Source organism: Ruditapes philippinarum, unplaced genomic scaffold (genome assembly GCF_026571515.1).
Source record: "Ruditapes philippinarum isolate M1 unplaced genomic scaffold, ASM2657151v2 ctg1987_1_1_1_1, whole genome shotgun sequence".
Taxonomy (NCBI): domain Eukaryota; kingdom Metazoa; phylum Mollusca; class Bivalvia; order Venerida; family Veneridae; genus Ruditapes; species Ruditapes philippinarum.
The window spans coordinates 87,221-106,052 of NW_026862637.1; the positions used below are offsets into that span (position 1 = coordinate 87,221).

Here is an 18,832-nt window from a genome sequence, read left to right on the forward strand (position 1 = left end):
AAGCAATATTCTTCCACTTCTATCAGTTATATGGTGTTCATCAGGAATGACAGTAAGAGGAAGAGGTTCATTATCTCTGAACTTTTGTAAGAAACAATAACCAGGTGTAGTGTTCTCATCCTGTATCATGAGGTAGTTTAACTTGCCATGTTCCCACTCTGACCAGTCTTGTATTATATTGTAATCATGATCACAGTATAGTTCATCAAAGTCTGAATGAAGTCCTATAGTAGTTGTACCTTCACTCTGACTCCCTAAATGATATATAGAGGATATTTGTTTGTTTGTGTGTAAGATGAAATTTTATTTCATCGAGTGGGCTTTAAAAACAGTATTCTCACGAGTGGCGAAGCCACGAGTGAGAATACTGTTTTTAAAGTTCACGAGATGAAATAAAATTACATCTTACACAACAAACAGACAAATTTTCTTTTTATTTTATGCTTAAAAACAAGTTAAAACGAAATTTCCATAATTTTAACGTTAATATTAAAACTGTTTCCCCCATTGAGAGCCCCATTTATTCGGAATTTCTCATTAAAAAAAAAGAAGTCTTGAGCTGAAAAATAAGTCCGCCAATCAACATTAAATGACGGTGATATTTATTAATTTTATTTAAAAAATATGAATGATCGCTTGTTTTGATAATAAAAACAAACAATTCTTGTAGGAGAAAAAGTCCAACCATCCATCCATATTTCTGTTACTTAGTGCGAATTTATATTAGACCTGGCTTTGTAAATTGTAAGCGGCAGCCATTTTTTAAAGTTGTGTATTTCATGGATGGAAAATAATTGTGTAAGATTCAGAGGGATATAATTTGGATTTGTTAGTCATACACATTTTTAAAAGAAAGAAAACTTATTTGAGGATTGTAACAGACAAAAAATAAGTGTTGACAGATGTGAAAACATTCAGAAAAGGAGCTAGGAAAATGGAAAACTTGGAAACCTGCTCAAGAACGCTGGGTTGATTTAACTTATTCTTCGAGTTATGGCTGTCAATGCTTTCAATTTTTCATAAAGCATACGGCAGTTATTGCTCGTAGGATACTTTAATATGCCCAAATGTCATCAAGAGCAGTTTTGCATGGGGAAGGAATGTATTTTTGAGACTGTCAAAATGAAACAAAAAAACAAAATTTGGTGATTGGAATTTCATGAATTTGAATGAATAGAAGTAAGTTTTCTTCTTTTTATTACTTTTGACATTTAAGTTATTTATCAATTTCAGTTTTGCTTTTTCTTTAAACAGCCTGACATTGTCAGAATTGTCAGCAAAAATAAAATTGAGGTACCACATGGGGAAAATCTTAAAAAAGTAGTTTCGTCATTGAAAAGAGTGAAATTATATTTTGATAATTTTCACTGTGAAATTACCAAATATAATTTACACGGATAAATCAGTAATCCACTGAAAAGCATAAAATAAATAGTTATATTTGTATCAGTTAACCTGTTCCTGATATTACTCATAGTCTCTGACAGCATGCATTTTCTTCTCCTCCTCATCACTATTCTTTCGTTGACACCAATTTCATGTAAAACCTCTGATAACTTCAATGATAGGTTTTCTCTGTATTCAGGTTCTTGAAACATTCTGTAAAATATTAGTGAAAGAAAAATTTGTTTCAGTCATTTACTAAATTAATTTTATCACATACTTCTACTTGATTCTTATTTGTCCTTAAAGTCCTAGAACAGAATAGAACAGGAGAGCCAATCTGCTGGAAATTATGAAACATAAGATAAATAAGCTTGGATAGTTATCACATGATCAAGAATATTGCATATTTGTAATATGTTTCTTCTTTGTTATGTATATTTGAATAATTGTTTTTAGAATTTTGATGTCAGATAAACATTAAAATTAAACACTCATTCAAATATTCAATGTAACACTTTCTTACATTATTCATTCAATATAGATGTAAAATTGTGTACATAATACCAAGTTTTAAACTTTGAATGTTGATTTAATAGTATTTCTGTAAAATTCAAAAGAAAATAGTTCTTTTCTTTTGTCAGATAGGTGGAAATTTTGCAACTTTTACTTCCTCTTTTTGTTTTGAATGTTAATGTAAAGGGAAATAACTCACTTTTTATTATAATGTCCCTTTTAGATTTATATAACACCATGTTGTATCATAGTTTGGAAACCTTTCTGTTGAAAATGTGTCACGGTTAAATCGTATACAATGTACATATACATGCACAGTGCGTTAACTGGAGTGCTGGTATTAGTTACCCGCACTCCAGAGCATGCCCAACGATTGGATCATTTTTGCTGGGATTTACATATATTATTACGGCAGAGAAAGGGAAAGCGACAGAAATATCATATTCAGATGTTCGTTCATTAGTTCATTTTTGCCGGGGTTTCATATTTTGACAACAGGGAACGTGTTTTTATGTTTGACTATGATACAAAAGAGAAAGAACACCAAAACACTCGGCAATCTGATTAATACTCGGGGGCTACGCCCCCTCGTACAAATCAGATAGCCTCGTGTTTCGGTGCTCTTTCTATTACTTATATAATACTAAGACATGATAAAAAAAACTTAATTATGTATATTTCTTTTAAAGTGAATTACAGAATTCATTCAAACAATTATGTTACTTTTTAGATTGATAAAAGGAAGAATTATTACAATTGAAAGACACATAAATATTCTATGAAACACTTTTTTTAAATCACTCATTCTATATAAATGAGAACTTATGTATTCAGAATAAAGTTTTAAACTTACTTTTAATGTTAGAATAAACAATATTTCATAAAAGTAATCAAGATAAAATATTTCTTTTCGTTTGACCAGGTAGGTGGAAATTTTGCCAATTTAACTTCCTCTTTTGGTTTTGAATAAATGTGAAGGGAAGTAACTCACTTCCTCTTCCTAACAATTGATATGAGAGTAAATTGAAGAACCCCCCTTATAACAATTTGCAGATCTACAAATATTACAGATAAAAATCATCACTTTTTGAACCCCTCAAAACGTGCGAAAAATAAACTTTGTGCAAGATGTAGTTATTTTGTTTCCATAATTTCGCCATCAATTCATAAAGAAAATGTAACAATTTATAATATCTCTGATGAATATTTTAAGTGATTATTAGAATTAGATTTTACCAGAATGAATTATTATACTGCTATTTTAAGTAGAGTCTTAAATGATCTTGGCATGCGTGATTCACTCTGAAGTATTTGAACATACCTCTATCATACAGGTTTGTTTGAATTATTCTTTTCCAAAAACAATTCAAACAATAATGTTGAAAACAATTATTAATAGACATTAGGCTTTATATACTTTAACATCTTTAAAAACTTCATGAAACAGAAATATATTCTGGATTCAAATAATATCTCTTAAAGAGATCTCTTAACTTGACAGCTTATCACATTTCCTTGCTATCATATGATAAGTTAATATTTCAGATAAATTTCTAAAAGAGTCCCTCCCCTAGTTGAAAAATCTTTTTTTTTTTATTTCTGAATTAGACTCAAACAAGTTTGCATTTGAGTGTAATATTGTTAATGCCCTGCATTACAGCACTTGTTACTGATACATTGATACTGATTTTTAGCTCACCTCAGCTTGCTCAGGGTGAGCTTTTAGGATCGTTGAATGTCCGCCTTCCGTCGTCCGTCGTCCGTCCACACTTGTTCGTTAACACTCTAGCGGTCACATTTTTAGCTCGACTATACGAAGTATATGCACGGTGTCAAGGGTATACGCATCATTTTTCCGCGTACCGCCGATAATTTATCATCCTGCGCGCAACACCGTATCATTCTTACGTAATCTTCTGAAAAGTGCAAGAGGTAAATTCAAAAATGCGAAGATTTCTTACTAAAATTGATTTTATTTAAAGAGTTTGCATACATCACGGAAGTTTTGAATGATTCATCTATGTGTGCAAAACATTTTGCAACAACATTTGTCAATTATAACCTGAAACTAATGAAAACACTTTTATACATGTGAAACAATTGTGTTCTTGATGCGAACATTTTTCATCCCTTTCCGAAAGTAAAGCTGTCGGAAGAAGTATCATATATCAAATGATCATAAAAAGCATTGGCTCGAGCTGATAACATACCACTTTTACACAAATAATGCAAAATAATGTTGTAAAATCAAGGAAACTTTGATAAACATGGTACCGCATCATGCAGAAACATGGCACCGCTTCTTTTTGCGCGGTAACACTGCATACATGTACTTTAAAATGTGTCTAACCGTTTTGTTTTTTGTTGTTTTTTTTTGGTGGGGGGGGGGTTGTTGTTGTTTGGTTTTTTTTGTTTGTTTTTTTTTTGGGGGGGGGGGGGCTTTTGTTATTTTTTATTGTAGGATTGACAAGAAGAGGTAGATGTTGGTTATCGGTTAGGGTAAGCGGGGCAGTGGATTACCTGGGCCTGGAAGCAATCTGGACATCTATACTTCTATAGTTTTTTCAAAGATAATTTCTTGTTAAAATTCTATGCTTTCGTAGCAGTTGCATTTTATGTCTGTTGTGAAGTTGAACTTTTCTTTGGACTAGGGAATTGCATAATATTTGCAGATATCATTGAAATTTAACTCTCAAATTTTTGTTAATACAACACACAAGCAAGTCAAAGCTCATATTTCTAAAATAGTATTTCTTTTTTACATTTGAATTTTAGTTATTTAAACTAATTGACTGGGCACGTAACTTACGCATGTTACTGAATTTAAGAAAGGTGGCAACTAAATATGGTACATTGCGCGTTGCGTTGTCGATAGCGACGACGCAACCTATATCGTTATCGCCTTTTTGTCTTGTCGCTAGCGACAATACGACAAAGCACCAAGCGGTGCGTTGTCGTGCTGTCGTCTTGCCGTCCTGTCTCTAGCGCGGCACGCCAAACGGCGCATTGTCGTGCGGCGTGTTGTCGCGATGTCACATTGTCGCTCGGTTCAAATTGAACTTGGCTTATAGGGCAGTGACAGGGCGACATCGCGCCACACGACAACGCACAGTTTGGCGTGCCTAGCTAGAGACAGGACCTTTTGCTCTTGTCTTGTCGTCCTGTCTCTAGCGAAGCGCTAGCCAAACGGCGCGTTGTCGGATGTTCGTCTTGTCCTGTCGCTAACGATGTACGCCAAACGGCGCGTTGTCATGCAGCGTGTCATGCGGCGTGTTGTCGCGATGTCACCCTGTCCCTTGGCTTATATTAAGCCAATCCTTCGATTTGAACCGAGCGACAATATGACATCGCGACAACACGCCGCACGACAACGCGCCGTTTGGCGTATATCGTTAGCGACAAGACAAGAAGAAAATCCGACAACGCGCCGTTTGGCTAGCACCAACACGACGCACAAAAGTGTTCCAAATCAGCCACAATAGTAAGAAGACACTTTTAATTTTTTTTTACTTTCCACCTGGATTTAGTGCAGTTCAAATATACGGTGTCCTTCTGGAGACAATTAAAGGATTGCTATTGGCATGTCCGCCTTTCTGTATTTTTATAGATGAAAGTAGCAAGATTTTATATTCTCACAAAATACTTTTCGCGCCATTTACATGATAATTGACAAATATCAAATTGCACGGATAGAGTAGGAAGCTTGATTAAAAATAAAAAAAAAAACTCTCTCCGTAAGCACCATCTCAAAGAGTATGTATAAAATGGTAACAATGATATATGCATATTTGTGTTAAATATACATAACATTTTCACTATAAACTTGCTTCTTTACATACATAATAAAGTCAGCAATTTGCACTCAGGTTAATAATAAATTAAAGACTCAGATTCTTTCGAATGTGACCGTGGTCGCCAGACACACAAAGAACCAGGTTTGCTTCTATAACTGACTAGTATTTATGTGTTTTCCTCCGGTTTGTAAATAATTAATATACATCTACATGCTTCGCCCAGATGGGCAACAATAAATAAATACAAATAAGATTATTCATCATTAGGTTAATCATCATTATGCGGTGCAAGTCTAGCACAAATGTATACGGTGCCACAATTTTCGGTGCGGACCCATGATACGGTACCAAGAACTCGGTCAGTTGTCACGCTTTTATGACTTTTTTAAGAAATTAAACAGCTTAAATTTGTGTGCAATATTTTTTGTATACATATCTTTGATGCTTACAGTTATATCAAATAGATATTTTGATTGACAACATAATTTTCTCCTTTTAAAAGTTTTCAAAATGATCATTCCCCCAAGCCAGCTCTAGCTGTTTTCATTAAAACAAAGAAATCATACAAGTCTTTGATAAAAACTAGGTAAAGACATAAGCTTCAATGATCATAACATTCCATAGACACACTTTTATGAATACACTTACTTCAAAGGTGTGTCTTTCAGGTCGTTTTCCATCATGCATGTTGTGTTTAAGTGTTTGTTTTGTCTAAAATGTTACGGTGCTGCGCACAGGATGATAAATTATCGACGGTACGCGGAAAAATGATGCGTATACCCTTGACACCGTGATATGGAGAGCTGTCCTACTACTCGCCCCGGCGTCGGCGTCCGCGTCCATATTTCAGATGCAGTAAAATATTTTTCACTATAACTTTGTCATTTCTTAAGGTATCAACTTCAAACTTCAAATATATGTTCCTTATCATCAACCACATCTTATGTGACAAGGTTCATAACTATAGCACCAATATATTCAGATTTATCTCCCCTTGAACTTGAACTAATTTTCCTTAAAAAATACTATTTTTACTGTAACTTATTTATTTCTTAAGGGATCACCCTCATACTTCAAATATATGTACCTTATCATCATCCCCATCTTATGTGACAAGGTTCATAATTCTAGCACCAATATTGCAAGAATTATCTCCCCATCAACTTAGATTTTTTTACTAGAAAAATATTATTTTTTACTATAACTTTTTTAGTTTTAAAGGTATCTACCTCAAACTTCAAATACTTATTTCTTTTCATCAATTACATTTTATGTGACAATGTTGATAACTCTTGAATCAATATTTACAGATTTATCTCTCTTTGAACTTAGGATTTCCTTTAAGAAATATTATAACTTATTTACTTTTTAAGGTATCTACTTCAAACTTCAAATATATATTTCTTATCATAACACACATGTTGTGTGACAAGGTTCATAACTCTAGCGTGCCTATTTCTAGAATAATTTCCCCTTGATCTTGGAATTTAAGTTAACAAATGTTATTTTTTTACTATAACTTAATACATTATTATACATAATTGATTTTTCTTTCATAGTTTGTCGTCCTTACTGCGTCCAGTATTTTATTAGTCGAGCTTGGCTGTCTCCTGTGACAGCTCTTGTTGCCTCAATCATTATCAAACTTAGTCAGGATGCTTGTCAAGGTAATAGCTTGGATGAGTTCGAACATGGCTCCTCTCGGATGAAAAACTAGGTCAACGGGACTAAAAATAGAAAAACCTCGTTAACACTCTAGCGGTCACATTTTTGCCTCAATCATCATCAAACTTGGCCAGGATGCTTGTCTAGATGATAGCTCAGATGAGTTCGAACATGGGTCATCACGGATGACAAACTAGGTCACCGGAGCAAAAAATAGAAAAACCTTGTTAATACTCTAGCGGTCACATTTTTGCCTCAATCATCATCAAACTTGGTCAGGATGCTTGTCTAGGTGATAGCTCGAAGGATTTCGAACATGGGTCATCTCGGATGAAAGCTAGGTCACAGGAGCTAAAAATAGAAAAATCTTGTTAACACTCTAGTGGTCACATTTTTGACTCAATTGTCATCAAACTTGGTCAGGATGCTTGTGTAGGTAATTGCTCGGATGAGTTCGAAATCGCATAAAAACTAGGTCACCGGAGCTAAAAATAGAAAAATCTTGTTAACACTCTAGTTGCTACTGTTATGATCCAAGTATCCTGGAAATTGGTCTGAAAGTTTGTTTTGATGATTTCTAGGTCAAGTTTAAATATGGGTCACCTGGGTAAAAAACTAGGTCACACTGCTCAAATATGGATAATCCTTGTTAACACTGTAGTGGTCACATTTTTTGACTCGCCTGTCATGAAACTTGGTCAGAATGCTTGTCTAGGAAAATTTTTGGATGAGTTTGATGGATCAGGTGAGCGATCTAGGGCCGTCATGACCCTCTTGTTTAAATACCCAACTGACAGTTCCAAATTCCAATCATGGCAAAATCAGCATGGTATGGGTAGTGTTAAAGATATTTTCACATTAATACATATCATATTAATCATAAAACTGTATAAAAAACAATTAATTTTTAGAAGATGTGAGATATATATTATATTACACAGATGCAATACAGTTTTTCATTCATCATTAAATAAAAAGAAAAGGGATATTAAATTTTGTTTGTTCAGACTGATATTTGCAAATGTATTTTATCGTGAAGCTTAAGAGTGAAATATGAAATGACAAGTAAGCTTTGTCGGTCAGTGCTTTCTGTGGAGTGATATAATACAGATTATATTGATATAGAATAGGAAATTATTGGCATATTTTGGTAGATTGTCATGGTTCAACACTCATCGAAACTCATCGATTTAATTTAACAAAAATTATACCTTTTAAGATGTTTCTAGACATTCTGAAAATGTACGCTAATATTTATATATGCCCATTTAATGTTTCAGACCAATTATGGTCATGTTGTTATCATTCCAGACCAGTTATGGCCATGTTGTTATTAATGTTTCAGGATAATTATGGTCATGCTGTTTTCATTATTTCAGATAAGCTTTGGCCATGCTGTGAGACCAGTTATGGCCATGCTAGTATTAATGTTTTAGATCAATTATGGCCATGCTGTGATTAACATTGGTCATGCTTCTAGACTAGTTATGGCTATGTTGTTATCATTATTTCAGATTAGCTTTGGCCATGCTGTTAGGTAAAAAGTTATTGTCAATATTTAGGTCATTTAGCGTTATCAAAACTTAAGTTAAGACCAGTTAAGGGCAAGGTTAGAATATTGTTTCAGGCCTCTCATTGCCATAAACCCAGTTTATGACAAGGTTTTACCATTGTTTCAGATTTGTTATGGCCATATTTTTAAATATATTTCATACCAGTTATTTCAGATCTACCATTAAGCTATTATCATTATATAAGACCAGTTAAGGGCAAGGCTTTACCATCGTTTCAGGTTTTTTATGGCCATAATTTTAACATTACTTCATATAAGTTATTTCAGATCTACCATTATGCTATAATCATTATTTCAGACCAGTGATGTCTGTTAAGGAGAGAGAAAGGGACCAGGTGTTTGAGGAGGTTTTATCTGTACAGGGACCACAAGATGCCACAGTTATTATATCCTCTGAAAAAGGTGAATTTCATGATGACCTGGTGGATAAAAATAGTGGGGACTTTCTCAGAATTTGGAGATATAATCATAGTGAGGTTAATAGTTATAGTTACTTTTTTTACATTTTTATATGAATCTTAAATGCAGCAAAACAGAATAAAATTTGGTCAGACTGCCCAGAATATTGCGCAGACTGGCTTTACCTTTATTCTTATGACAGACATGTTTATCTTTAGCACAAGTATTTTGAACTTAAAGGATAATAAAAGTGTTAAGCACCCTTACAAAATGATATGCCGACAGATCTTGCCATACCTTTGGCATGGATAATTTTCCTAACTTGCAAGGCTTCAGCTGTTTGCCATTCAATGTAACCAAATTGAATTGTTGTGTTTTTTTCCAGATTCTTGATGAGGACATGTGGTTAATATTTAAAATGGTCAAATCTTTTTGGGAAACTGTACACAGGGGCAAATTTTGGGTAAGGGGAATTTTAAGAGATTTCATTTGTAAAATCAAATTACATTATAAAATTTTAATTAAAAATTTTGTAGGGGAAATATTTTTGCATGTTTAGCTTGACTATTTGAAGAATAGGAGAGGTATTGTGCTCAACAAGGTATCTGCTTCATACTGTGGTTACGTTTTTGGGTGCAATTTAATGGTATCTCAAAAACTACAGAGGGAATGGGGCTTACTTGAAAGCATAATAGGAGGTCATTGACCGAGGCCCATAACTCTAACTCTAAGATGGATCAAGTGGGAGATTTTCCTTCAAAAAGAGGTAGTTTTTAGAATTTGCAATAAACAAAGAAGGAAGGTCTGACATAAAAAATAGAACAATTTCTTTAATTTGTGACAATATCCCTTATTTCAAGAAAAATCTTTGAAAATATGGCTGCAGAGACTGGGAATCTCCCGCTAAAAGTGGGAGAGTTCATATGTATGCATATTGTTCTATGTGATCGGAACAAGGCAATAATTTGCGCAATTCCTCTTGGTATCGATGGTTCCCATTGTTTCATTGAATTTCTGCCAGTGGTTGCAGAAAGATAGTGTGGAAATGATAACTGCTCTATTTGCATACTGCATAACTAATTAAGGGCCATTACTCTGTGATGAAGGGTCTGACTTGAGCATAGCAACATCATGCACATTTCCTCTTGGTATTGATGGTCACCATAAAATTTCTTTGAATTCCTGCCAGTTTTAGCAGAGAAATTGCACGAAAACAATTATTGCCATATATACATACTGCATAACTAACCAAGGGCCATAATTCTATGTTGAAGGGTCTGACCGGAACAAGTTAACGATATTGCGCATTTAATCTTGGTACTTATGGTTCCCATAACGTAATGTTGAATTCCTGCTTGTAGCTGCAGAGAAGAAGCACAAAATTGATTATTGCTCTATATACATACTGCATAACTTATCAAGGGCCATAACTCTGTGTTGAAGGGTCTGACTGAAACAAGGCGAAGATCTGGCATCTCCTTTTGGTATTGATGGTTCCAATAAGGTTTCATTGAATTCCAGCCAGTAGTTGCAGAGAAGTAGTGCTGAAACCATTATTTCTATATATGCATACTGCATAACTAATTAAGGGCCATACCTCTGTGATGAAGGGTCGGACTGGAGTAAGGCAGCAATACATTATGCTCATCTCCTCTTGGTAATGATGGTTCCCATGAAGTTTCATTGAATTCCTGCCAGTAGTTGCAGAGAAATAGCTTGGAAACGATTTGTGCTCTATATGCATACTGCATAACTTATTAAGGGCCATAACTCTGTGTTGAAGTGTCAGACTAGAACAAGGCGACAATATGTGCACATCTTCTTGGTATTGATGGTTCCAATAAGGGTTCATTCAAGTCCGTAGTTTCACAGAAGTAGCAGAGAAATGATCATTACTCTATATGTATACAGTAAATTAATTAAGGGCCATAACTCTGTGTTAAAAGATCGAACCGGAACAATACAACTCTATGCGCATCTCATCTTGATATTGATGTTTTCCATAAAGTTTCATTTAATTCAAGCGAGTAGTTGCAGAGAAGTAGTGCAGAAACTATTATTGCTCTATATGCATACTGCACAACTAATCAAGGGCCATAACACTGAGCTGAACGGCTGGACTGGAACAATGCGTAGATATGCCCATCTCCTTTTGGTATTTAAGGTTCCCATCAAGTTTCCTTGAATTCCTGCAAGTAGTTGCATAGAAATAGCGAGGAAACGATTATTGCTTAATATGCATAATCAATGGTCATAACTCTGTGTTCAAGGGTCGGACAGCAACAAGGCAACAATATGCGGTACAAAAACATTGCGACTGATCTTCATTCTTTTTTCAGCTGTAAGTATTCAAAATTTAATAATTACACACATTTTTTTTTTTTGCTGAATCAGACTCATTCTAATAATTAAGCTTGTCAATGGGGGAGGCTATTTAACAGAAACATTTAAATGTTTTACAACTGAACCCTCACCACCCTACACATCTTAAATAGACAAATCCATCTTTCATGTTGGATAAAACCATTAATCTTTTTGAAGGGGTAAAATTTCAAAAACAATTTTTACTGAATATTGAACATTGCAATGAAATTGAAATTTGTGAACCAGAGTGACAACATTTACCTTGATGTCGCTGCCTTTGAGTATTCGCTTCAACTTTTTTTTTATTCTTTTTTTTTTGAGATTAAAATATGTTGGACTTTAATTGACGGGACCAGAAATCTCCTCTCGACTAAACAGGAGTCTCAGTAAGTCAAAATTTGACCTAAGCGAAGTTAAAATACAAAGATAAAGAAGGAAATTTGACGGGACTTTAGCAATTTTTCGACTGACACGGAATTTTAAGTAAGGAGATTTCAATTTATTGAAAGTAAACTGTTTCCAAATCTGCCGTTTACATTTGATCTAATTATATAAAAATTCAATATCTAATTATATAAAAATTCAATACAGTATTATAACTATTATGATAATGCAAAGTAAAGATTTCTTGAATTTGAATGGATTCAGTACTTTGTATACTATGATGTATATACTATACCGGTAACTATGTGTGAGCATGATCTTTATCTTTGTGTTTTGATCCTTTTGATATATTTCTTAATTCAAATGACAGTAACTTATAAGAAAAAGTTAAAAGTTACTTTGTTATGATGACTTTTAATTGCAAAGTTTTCCCATCAGCTATGGGACATATCATTCAGGCTATATTCTCCTGTATATTCCGTCAGCAACTTGTTTTGTAGAAATTTAATATAATCTTTCAATGTAAGAATTCTCAATGTGTATCGATGAATAAACAAGAAAACAATGTTGTTGCTCCAGTTTAGTGATCTAATTATGAAAGATATGTTGTCCAATTTGTGGAATTAATTTGATGGATTACTTTTTATCTAGAGACGTTGCTATAGATACTGTGAAAACTGGTCTTGATGGTGCTGCGGGGGAACAAATGTGGCGTAGGAATACGTTTTCTCTTACATTCTTCATCTATGTGCTTTGTGCTCATTTACTGAGGGTCAGTCACAGGTCAACGATCGTAACAGTGACTTCTCTGAGATAACAAGAAAAATGGCTTTTTCCATGGTAAGTTGCTGAAGTATGTATTTTCATAATTATATAATACATTGTATTATATTAAAAAAATGTATTCTATTAAAAATTCGAAAGTTCACAATGAAATATAAACTGAATATCACTGACATCAAATGGAAATGATACATCCATTCATAACAGTAGTGTGGTATATGGTTCTTTGGCTGCTCAATGAGATTTTTACCCTCCAAAAGGATTTATGTGTATAATGTTATGCATCTGGGTTTCCTTTTGTTACTAATGTTGTATCTTTTGAATAGATGGAATGAAATTGAAATGACCTTGCAGAAATAGGAAGCAGAATGAGATTATGAACAGTCAGGTAACAAACTTAATGACAGTCTTCATACTTTGAAACAACAACCCCTTGCATGGACAAGATGTTCACGTAAACTAGACTGAACATGACTTTGACTCATATATGATCTTGACCTTCAAGGTCAAATGTTTGAATTTTGCTTGATTTTGGCTATAATTGGCTGCAACTTTGTCATTTATGTTTGGATTGTCTTTATTCTATGCCATAACAATCCTTTGGATAAGAGCATTAAGAAGACTAAATTGTTTAACACCTTCACTCATCAATGACTTTGGTGGTAAAGTCAAACTATTGAATTTTGCTTGACATTGCTATAATTGGCTTAAACTTTGTTACAAATAAACAGAATGTCTTAATACTTCAGTAAAACTACATTCCGAGAAATATTGAATTTGATCTTGACTCATAAATGACCTTTACTTTAAAGGTCAAATTATTGTTATTTCACAGGGTTTTTTTCTGCCATAATTCCCTGTTACGTTTATAATAAAAATGGATTGTCTCCATACTTCGGTTAACAATCCTTGGGACAATTCCTTAAAGAAGATTTAATTAAAATTGACCTTGACCTTAATTTGACCTTAACACTTAATGCTAAATAAGTGAATTTTTTAAATGGGCCATATCTTTCTCATTCATTTATGAATTTGATTTATACTTGGACAAAAGAGCATTTATGACCAATCTGACTTTTAAGTAATTTAATTATGACCTTGCCCTTTCAATGACCTTGACCATCAAGGTCAAATTTTGAATTAATATAATTGTATTTTTTCAACATGATGTTCTTCTTGTTTTTTTTTGCACATTAAGCAGTTGACCATTCCATTATTCTTATTGATATATTGAATAAGAACAAGACTATATATACAGGGGACATACAATAAATAAGAACAAGAGTATTCATGTATATACATGGTACATATATAAAAACAACATGGTACATATATAAAAACAAGACTTTTAATTACAAATTATTTTCAACAATAGAAGACTATAGGTGACAGCTCTTAAACTGTTTTGACTACTGTATGAAAAAGCTTGGTAAAAACTTCACCTTATAAACCAAAATTTAAAATTTATTTTCATGAGCAATACTGGTTCTTTCCACAATAGGCTCTTTTTATTCAAATGTAAAATCAGATATTCATTGAACCTGGATTTATTCTTTCAATTTAACATGTTCAATGGTATTTCATAATTAATATGTAATAAAAAGAATGATTTCACGCTTATGTTTTGGCATTTGAATCACTTTCATACATACATGCAGAATATGATAATTGAACACTAAAGTCTTTATACTTTCTTATCTTCTGATCCTATTTTATTGGCTTACCATTAAGCCAGAAAGGAGCTTACTTATGTGGAAGTTTGCTGCATTGTTTCTTGTCCTTTGTTGTAGAGAAAGCAGGTAGCATCTTAATGCCTGCTGAGGTCTGTTTTCTTGTTCCATACATTGTCCTAAGATGTTTAGAGCTGTTTCTCTATGTCCAAGGTTTTTATCAGTTACTATGGTTCTTATAAGTTTATTAAGTGCTTGTTGTTGATCTTGATGTCTTTGTAAACGACTGTAGATCTTATATTGTAGGAAGTACAGAAGAGGTAGAGAATCAACTACAGCCCAGTCCATCCAACAGTCTTCATCGTTATCTCTGTGTATCATGAACATTTCATATTTTAGTTCATGAGGAATACAATTCATCTCTTTCAGTATAAATTTGACACAAAATGCTGTAATATGTTTGATACAGTCCTCACTTTGCTCACCACATACCCTCTTGAATTATGCTGTTACTGCTGATGTAGGATTCTCCCAGCAGCTACAGATAGGTAAAACAGGATGAGAGAAATATTGTTTTTCAATGTGTCTCAGAACTAGTTCAGCTTTCTCCATATCTCCTGTATTGTAGAACACTGAGGCCAATTTAAGTCTGCTAGATGAGATATCTGAGTTTAAACCAGCTGATAGCCAAACCAATGATTCAGGTGAGATTTGATTATCACCAATGTCTGATGATGATGCTAGGATAGATCCATATGTGGTAAAAAGAAAAGGTGCTAGAAGCTTGACTGCAACCTGTTCTAATCTGTTACCATTATCACTGAAGTTCTTCAATTTAACTATATGTTTTTTCATTGTTCTAATGTTTTCATTGTGTAAATCTTTTAAAACAAGCTGATGGAAGAAACTAATGTCTTCTGCAATGTTTATGTAGTGTCAGGTCAGAACTTCTTCATATATTTCAAGAGGAGATGGAAAAAAGTAAAGGCCATGTGGTATCCTGTTCAGTTTAACTTGAAGTCTATGGCCAATATGATCAATATCAATACTTAGTAACTGATGACTATCATTCTGTATAAGTTGACAAATATTTTTTGAAAGTTCATGTTTTGTCTCAGCTGTAAATTGCCCTGCCATCAAATTATTTTCTGGTATAATGAAATGTGAACAATAGTCATTCTGTACACAACCGTGTAATTCCAATAAGCAGTATGTTAAACATGTAAATAAATTGTTATCTTTCCATATACTTGATTCTGTGTTTTCGATACAATCCAATAGAACTGTTTTACACATGAAACTTGATATATTGAATTTATCTTCCACTTCAAGATTAAGGAAGGACTTAAGAATCATTTTCAATAACACATAACACCTTAATTGTGTTATATTTAAACTGAAAATAAGACATCTTTCTGCCAATGATGTAGATATTCTCCATTCCAGTTCAGGATATTCACTGACCTTACTTCCAGTTGCAACAACAAAACACCCAGTACTGGCTGCATATCTTCTCATTTCTTGTGTTGGCCATCTGCCAATACCTTGTCAATCTAACCAACCTGATGCTGACTGAGGCCATGATTTAAATGGATAAGCAATAACTTTGTCTTGATCACAGAATCCAAGTTGTCCTTGTTGAGCAATAGATGGTCCATGCTGCTGACCAGCACCTTCAAGCAAATCATTTATAATTGTGTTTTTAAGCAATATTCTTCCTCTTCTATCAGTAATATGGTCTTCATCAGGAATGACAGTAAGAGGAAGAGGTTCATCATCTCTGAGACTTTGTAAGAAACAATAACCAGATGTAGTGTTCTCATCCTGTATCATGAGGTAGTTTTCCTTACCATGTTTCCACTCTGACCAGTCTTGTATTATATTGTAATCATGAACACAAGCTAGACGATCAAGGTCTGATTTAAGTCCTATAGTAGTGGTACCTTCACTCTGACTCATTAGATAATAGGTAGTTATATGTGTATCAGTTAACCTGTTACTGATATTATCAATAGTCTCTCTCAGCATGTATGTTCTTCTCCTTCTCATCACCAATCTTTCATTGACACCAATGTCATCTAAAACCTCTGATAACATCAATGATATATATTCTCTGTATTCAGGTTCTTGAAACATTCTGTAATATATTAGTAAAAAGGAAAATTGCTTCAGTCACCAATTTAATTTTATTTTTTCTACTTGTCATTTATGTCCTACAACAGAACAGAACAGGAGAGCCAGTCTGGACATAAGAGAACATAAGATAAATTTGGGATACATATCAATTTATCAGAAATACTTTTTTCTCTATTTGGGTAAAAAATGTGGTATTTTTCTTGTATTATGTAAATTTGAATAATTGTTTTCAAAATTTTGATGTAAGAAATTTAACTGAAATTTAACACTCATTCAAATATTCATGTAACCCTTTCTTACATAATTCAGTCAATATAAATGTTAAATTGTGTACATGAAACCAAGTTTTAAACCTACTTGGAATGTTGATCTTAACAATATTTTTGAAAATAATCAAGAGAAAATAATTTTCTATTCATTTGACCGGATAGGTGGACATTTTGCATTTTTACTGCCTCTTCGGGCTTTGAATATACATAAAGGGAAATTATGAACTCACTTCCTCTTTCTGATGTTATTTAAATTATGTCCCTTTTATGTATATGTAACACCTCAAAATATTTTCAATAATACATGATAATAATTATAATATTTTATTATGTACATTTTTATATAATTGAAATACAGAATTCATTTATGTACATATGTTTTTTCATTGACAAATATAAGAGCCTAAAATTAAAAACACTCTCTGAAATATTGCAAGAAAAAATAAATTTGTTATTATAATAAAAATATTCATCCAACATAAATGAGAAATTATGTATACAAAATTAAGTTTCAAACTTACTTTTGATGTTAGATTTAATAAGATTTCGTAAAAATAATCAAGATAAAATATTTCTTAAGTAGGTGGAAATTTTGCAATTTTACTTCCTCTTTTGGTTTTAAAATAAGATATGAAGGGATGTAGCTCACTTCCTTCTTTTACTGTTGTTTAAAAAGTTTATTGAATAATGTCCCTTTAAGATAAGTATACCTTTTAAGTTTTTATTTTATGTTCAACATTCTTAAAATAAGATTTGGCAAAAACTTAAGAGTTATTATAAACGCTTTTGAGGTCATTCTATTTCATTTTGTGCATTTAGCCAAGTTGTTGTTTTTTTTTTCTTTGAACAAATACATATTAAATTTACATATTAATTATTCTTTATGTTAATACATATTGAAACATTCACCTGCATTTATGATTTTCATTAGATCTTTTTGAAATGTTTGCTGACTAGAGGCTCAAATGATTATTGAAAGTTTTTTTTTACAATGCTATACAAACTGTGACAATCATTTTCTTGATTTTCGTATATAAATTTATGAGCTTAGACTCTAGTATAGTCTCAGACTCTCAGTAAATACATTGCATACCCAGCTACCCCACCACTGGTGTATATACATGTATGCTATATTCTGGGGATGGTAGCGCCAAGGTTTCGATGGACTAGTGCATGATGTGACATAAGGTTAATTATCATTTAAAATACAGAAATAATGATTTTGAAAATTTTAAACTTTTTTTTTCATTGGATTTACTGTTAGAATAGCTAAGATTCTACATACCATTTGAATAGCTAAGATTCTATTTAGTAATTGATAAAACATGTATGTAAAATGAAGTTTGTTACATTTGTTACTTTTTGCTAAAAATAATAGAAAGATCAGTTTTTGAGACTGATGTTTTAGTAAGATAACTGATTGAAACATGGCAACAAAAATGACCTGCTAATGTCAGGTATTTAAAACTAAGTTAGACTTTATTTCTGTGTACTGTAGTTTGTCCAGATATAGATTTGGCTCCTTACATGAAGAGTACATGTATGTTTATATGATAATTCTTCACATTTACAATAATTAACAGTTCCCTTACCTGTCAAATTCTAATAATCAGGTAGTGGACACAATAAGAATTTCACCTTAACATTTTGTTAACAAAAGAGCACATGTCCATGTTTGTGGTTAAATCTGCTGTTATTTAAATAAAAGGTCAGAATAGGGATCTATCAATAATATCTGTCATATCTTGCGGTTTGGATCGTACAGATCCCAAGGCGACTCGTCATTGAGTGGTAACAAGGCTTGCTGAGTTGCTGTAAATGGACGAGTTCTTGCATTTTCATTCTTAAATACGCCGAAATTATGTCATTTTACTGCAATTTATTCATTAAAAGCGC

General features: G+C 32.9%; 1 protein-coding gene across 1 annotated transcript; it reads right to left on the minus strand.

Annotated features, from left to right (window-relative positions):
* Positions 1–14,128: 14,128 nt before the first annotated feature.
* LOC132719672 (uncharacterized) lies at positions 14,129–17,546 on the minus strand. Its single transcript, XM_060703482.1, has 2 exons — positions 17,458–17,546; positions 14,129–16,668 (listed from the first exon to the last, which is right to left on the minus strand). The coding sequence occupies exon 2, from the start codon at positions 16,665–16,667 to the stop codon at positions 16,080–16,082; it is 588 nt and encodes a 195-aa protein (XP_060559465.1). The 5' UTR covers position 16,668; positions 17,458–17,546; the 3' UTR covers positions 14,129–16,079.
* Between the last annotated feature and the right edge of the window lie 1,286 nt (positions 17,547–18,832).

Coding starts and splice junctions, on each gene's coding strand:
- LOC132719672 (XM_060703482.1), bottom strand. CDS start 16,667: ATGTTTCAAGAACCTGAATACAGAGAATATATATCATTGATGTTATCA.